Source organism: Limulus polyphemus, unplaced genomic scaffold, assembly GCF_000517525.1.
Source record: "Limulus polyphemus unplaced genomic scaffold, Limulus_polyphemus-2.1.2 Scaffold9723, whole genome shotgun sequence".
NCBI classification, from domain to species: domain Eukaryota; kingdom Metazoa; phylum Arthropoda; class Merostomata; order Xiphosura; family Limulidae; genus Limulus; species Limulus polyphemus.
The window spans coordinates 13,963-20,033 of record NW_013675333.1 but is presented as its reverse complement, the minus strand read 5'-3'; the positions used below and the strand labels follow the sequence as shown (position 1 = coordinate 20,033).

Below are 6,071 nucleotides of genomic sequence, written 5' to 3'. Positions count from 1 at the left end.
ATTGCTCTTAAATCATTTTAAAATTAGATATGGCTAAAACAGATAGTCCTCACATATCTCTGCACAAAACTCCATAAAAAAAACAATAGTAATGAATCTGGTAACTTTATATCACTAAACCTTGATAAATAAACTCATACAGTAGCAATGTTTAAACACTTTTAATTAACTTTCAAACAATAATACATGCTTACATATTTTGTTGAAGCAAGTTGCAAACAAACTTGGGTTTGTATGTGAGGCTGAGATATGCCACACTTCTCCTGCCGTGTGCAGAAAAACGTTCTTGGTGACTGTATGGTTCTCTTCATCATATGTCAGATGATGAACCTACAAGATAAGTTACATTGTAACAACTTGTTATGACATACATTACTGGTGACTGTATGGTTCTCTTCATCATATGTCAGATGATGAACCTACAAGATAAGTTACATTGTAACAACTTGTTATGACATACATTACTGGTGACTGTATGGTTCTCTTCATCATATGTCAGATGATGAACCTACACAAGATAAGTTACATTGTAACAACTTGTTATGACATACATTACTGGTGACTGTATGGTTCTCTTCGTCATATGTCAGATGATGAACCTACACAAGATAAGTTACATTGTAACAACTTGTTATGACATACATTACTCGTGACTGCATGGTTCTCTTCATCATATGTCAGATGATGAACCTACACAAGATAAATTACATTGTAACAACATGCTTTAATAGACATTCTTGGTGACTGTATGGTTCTCTTCATCATACGTCAGATGATGAACGTATACAAGTTACATTGTAACAATATATATTATAATATACATTTTTGGTGACTGCATGGTTCTCTTCATCATATGTCAGATGATGAACCTACACAAGATAAATTACAATGTAACAACTTGTTATGACATACATTACTGGTGACTGTATGGATATCTTCATCATATGTCAGATGATGAACCTATACAAGATAAGTTACATTGTAACAATATATTATAATATACATTTTTGGTGACTGCATGGTTCTCTTCATCATATGTCAGATGATGAACCTACACAAGATAAGTTACATGTAACAACTTGTTATGACATACATTACTGGTGACTGTATGGTTCTTTTCGTCATGTCAGATGATGAACCTACACGATAAATTACATGGTAACAACATGTAATAATATACATTCTTGGTGACTGGTTCTCTTCATCATATGTCAGATGATGAACCAACACAAGATGAATTATCTTGTAACAACAAGTTACAATATACATTCTTGGTGACCGTATGGTTTTCTTCATCATATGTCAGATGATGAACCTACACAAGATAAATTACATTGTAACAACAAGTTACAATATACATTCTTGGTGACCATATGGTTTTCTTCATCATATGTCAGATGATGAACCTACACAAGATAAGTTACATTGACTGAACCTGTTTACAAACCCAAATGACCACTAAATGACTCTGACTGAATCTGTTTACAAACCCGAATGGCCACTAAATGCCTCTGACTGAATCTGTTTACATACCCAAATGGCCACTAAATGCCTTTAACTGAATCCATTTATAGACCCAAATGGCCACTACATGCCTCTGACTGAATCTGTTTACAAACCCAAATGGCCACTAAATGCCTCTGACTGAATCCATTTACAAACCCAAATGGCCACTAAATGACTCTGACTGAATCTATTTACAAACACAAATGGCCACTAAATGCCTTTGACCGAATCCATTTACAAACCAAAATGGCCACTAAATGCCTCTGACTGAATCCATTTACAAACCCAAATGGCCACTAAATGCCTCTGACTGAATCCATTTACAAACCAAAATGGCCACTAAATGCCTCTGACTGAATCCATTTACAAACCCAAATGGTCACTAAATGACTCTGACTGAATTTGTTTACAAACCCAAATGGCCACTAAATGACTCTGACTGAATCTGTTTACAAACCCAAATGGCCACTAAATGCCTTTGACTGAATCCCAAATGGCCACTAAATGCCTCTGACTGAATCCATTTACAAACCCAAATGGCCACTAAATACCTCTGACTGAATCTGTTTACAAACCCAAATGGCCATTAAAGGTTGAACCCGCACTTCTTGACTCTGTCTTATGGACAGATCAACATGTAGCTGGTAAAACTCATTTCGATGAGGATGTTCTGGACTCCCCCATGGCCAGGTACAGTAGAACAAAGATCACCACCACAGGGAAGAGGCAAAGCTAAGAGGAGTAGAAAAAGGGGTAGAGCTCCAGTGAGTGCTACCACTGATCCTTCCTCACAGGAGAAGCCTCTTGTGTGCAGTAATATTTGGTTATGGGTGAAAATCGTGAAAAAAGAAGAACATATACCTCCATTCAATAGAGGTGAACTAGTCCCCCTGACAGTTCACTTCTTTGAATAAACCAATAGAAATTTTCAAATTCCTTTTTATAGTGGAAGCTCTGCACCCAATTGTAGGTGAAACAAACAGATATGTAAACCAAAATGAATCACCTCAAAAGAAAAAAGCTGTAATGTGGAAAGAAGTTACTGTTGAGGATATCTTAGCTTACTTTGGCCTAGTTATAGTTATGAACCTTAAGCCTCATCCTTCTATTTCTAACTACTAGTTTACTTATCTTCTCTTTCATAATTCTTGGTTTACTAAAATATTTTCCAGGGACAGGTTTTTAGCTATTCATAAACATTTGTATTTTAATAACAACTGTAACACTTCCTAAGACTGACCCTAACCATGACAAACTTTTTAAGGATAGACCTATCACAGACCTTCTTCTGAAGTCCTTCGTTTCACACTGTTCTCCTAACAGGAAACTGTCTGTAGGTGAGCAAATGTTGGGTACAAAATGTAGGATGGGTTTCCTTCAATACCTACCAAAGAAACCAGTCAAGTGGGGTGTCAAGTGGGTCCTGGCAGATGCTGTATGTGGGTACTGTTTAAAGTTCAAGATCTACACAGGCAAGGAGAGACAAATGCCAAGCAGAGGTTTAGCGGATAATGTTGTCATGAACCTGATGGACAGATTCAACAAACTAGGACACTTTCTTGTTGTCATGGACCTGATGGACGGATTCAACAAACTAGGACACATTCTTGTTGTCACGTACCTGATGGACGGATTCAACAGACTAGGACACTTTCTTGTTGTCACGTACCTGATGGACGGATTCAACAGACTAGGACACATTCTTGTTGTCATGGACCTGATGGACGGATTCAACAAACTAAGACACTTTCTTGTTGTCATGTACCTGATGGACAGATTCAACAGACTAGGACACTATCTTTTTATGGGCAACTTCTACACTTTCCCTCACTTGCTTGATAAATTGTTGGCTGTTGGAACTTGTGGGACATGCAGGAAGGACAGACTGTAACAACCTTACAATAAGGAGAAGCACAATGTTTTAAATGTGGAAGTCTGACAGCTGTGAAGTGGATGGACAAACAAGACATCTACATCCTTTCTACTTTACATACCAGTGCCATGACAACTATAAGAAGAAGAGGAAGGAATGCTGAGGCTACAAAACCTCAGCTAACTGTAGACTATAACAAGTTTATGGGAGGAGTAGACCTCAATGACCACTTCCCCAGCTACTATTCAACTGGACGAAGGTCAATAAAATGGTACAAAAACTGTTTTTTTTTACTTTTGGATTTGACCACAGTAAATCCTTTTATTCTCTACAAGACAAAGACCAATCAGCCCAGACATCCTTCAGGATGGAGCTGGTCACTTCTCTTGTTAAGCCTCTACTTCAGAGCAGACCCGGTCCTTCTGGTATTCCATTTACAACATCTGCACAGGACTCTCTTCCGAGACTCACTTCTGACAGGCATTATCCAATACTTGTCAAAAACGTAAAAAGAAAGATGTAGACTGTGCCTTACAGACAACAGGATACTCACAAAGTGTATGTTCTGTGACGTGTATCATTGTATGAAACACTCTGCAGAGTATCATACCAGTGATACTCTAAGATGTTAAGCTTTTACTTAATACATAATCAAAACTGTTGAATTACCATAGCTGAATTATTTTGCATGTTATAATATAAACTAATAATAAATCTGTTTATGATAGTTTCACTAAAATATTGTTTATGTATTGGCTGTTTTTCCTTCTACAGTTCTTTCTTTTCCTCTAAGAACTAACAAATATCTTAGACGGTAGCATCTTAACATTTTATTGTATTTAAATGTTACAAAGTTTTGCCTGAAATATTTTTGTAAAGTTTTCTTTTGTTATTCATACACTTGTATGTATGATACTCCCTTTCATTTTGTAATTTTTTCTGTGCAGAGCTTCATGTATATTTCCTGAAAATTCTTCATTCTCAAACATTTGTATACAACTCTGTATATCAGAGTTTGTGTAACTTAGATATTTTTGCATTTTCTGTTATTTATACACTTCGGTCATGTGTTTTCTAAAACGTAAATATATCTATGTAGTTATGTGAAATATATGTATATAGATTGGTACTCATTTATAGTTTCTATTGTACATGTTTTTGAAAGTTATTCACATTCTTGAACAGTTGTATAGAATCAGTTCAAGAATGTGAACAAATTTGTATAACTGTTTCAGTTTTTGATTGTACATTGTAAGTTAATATTTGCATACATTTATATAGATCAGGTATGGTATCTGATGATGACAAAACCTTGTCGAAACGTCGTACATTTGCTGTTATGTTAAACTTATATTAAAGTTTTTCTTCATTACCCATTCAAGCCGTCTCCAGCCATTAATAGATCAGGTATATAACAGCTTTTCGTTGCTTTCTTTTACTGTAAAGCCGTCTCCAGCCATTAATAGATCAGGTATATAACAGCTTTTCGTTGCTTTCGTTTACTGTAAAGCAGTCTCCAGCCATTAATAGATCAGGTATATAACAGCTTTTCGTTGCTTTCTTTTACTGTAAAGCAGTCTCCAGCCATTAATAGATCAGGTATATAACAGCTTTTCGTTGCTTTCTTTTACTGTAAAGCAGTCTCCAGCCATTAATAGATCAGGTATATAACAGCTTTTCATTGCTTTCTTTTACTGTACATTTCTAAATGTTACGAATAAATATAAGTTGTAAAGTTTCTAATGTTGCATCATTTGCTTTTACTTTACCTCAGTTAGAAAAACACAAGCTCAGTAAGCCTAACTACATAGCCCTACAAAGTACAAATCTAACTGTAATACCAATATTTTTCAAACTACACTGATATTTCAGCTACCATTCATTACATACATGTCTATGTATTTACTCACAAATGCTTAAATTTTAGTTATTTTTCTTAAAACATGAACAATAAATAAAAATTACATAGAAAACAATGATTTCTAGTATTTACGCGAAGTTACGGTGATAGCAATATATTTTGCCTTTATTGCTAAGCCTCGTTATTTTATCTGAGTGGAGGGTAAAGAAATATAATTGTTGTAGGCTTCAAATATACATTTTAGAAATAAAAAAATTAATTACTCTACTAGTACACCCAAAACATCTGTAACTAGCTTGGGTTTATAAGTAAGATACATGTGTTAAACAAATTAATATACATTTGGAGGAACACCATTCAACAGTCTTGACAAAATTATTATTTTCTCTTCCAAACAACTGTAAGAATCATGTCAAGCAAATCTTGTCCTTTCTATTGGTTATATACAAACCCTTAAGAAAAGTAGGCGGAACTATACTTTTAGACTTTGTAATTTGAATACTTGTGGATGCACAAAACTTAACTTTTAGACTTTGTAATTTGAATACTTATGGATGTACAAAACTTAACTTTTAGACTTTGTAATTTGAATACTTGTGGACGTACAAAACTTAACTTTTAGACTTTGTAATTTGAATACTTGTGGACGTACAAAACTTAACTTTTAGACTTTGTAATTTGAATACTTGTGGACGTACAAAACTTAACTTTTAGACTTTGTAATTTGAATACTTGTGGACATACAAAACTTAACTTTTAGACTTTGTAATTTGAATACTTGTGGACATACAAAACTTATATAAGACTTTGTAATTTGAATACTTGTGGACG

At 34.7% G+C, this 6,071-nt stretch overlaps 1 protein-coding gene across 1 annotated transcript in view; it reads right to left on the bottom strand.

The window, feature by feature from the left end:
- Positions 1 to 165: 165 nt before the first annotated feature.
- The window catches only part of LOC106476059 (protein TSSC1-like), a 19,603-nt gene continuing 13,697 nt past the window's right edge, over positions 166 to 6,071 (bottom strand). Inside the window, exon 4 of the mRNA XM_022380029.1 lies at positions 166 to 330. Within this exon, the coding sequence (XP_022235737.1) occupies positions 166 to 330 (165 nt within the window). The remainder of the gene's footprint in view (positions 331 to 6,071) is intronic.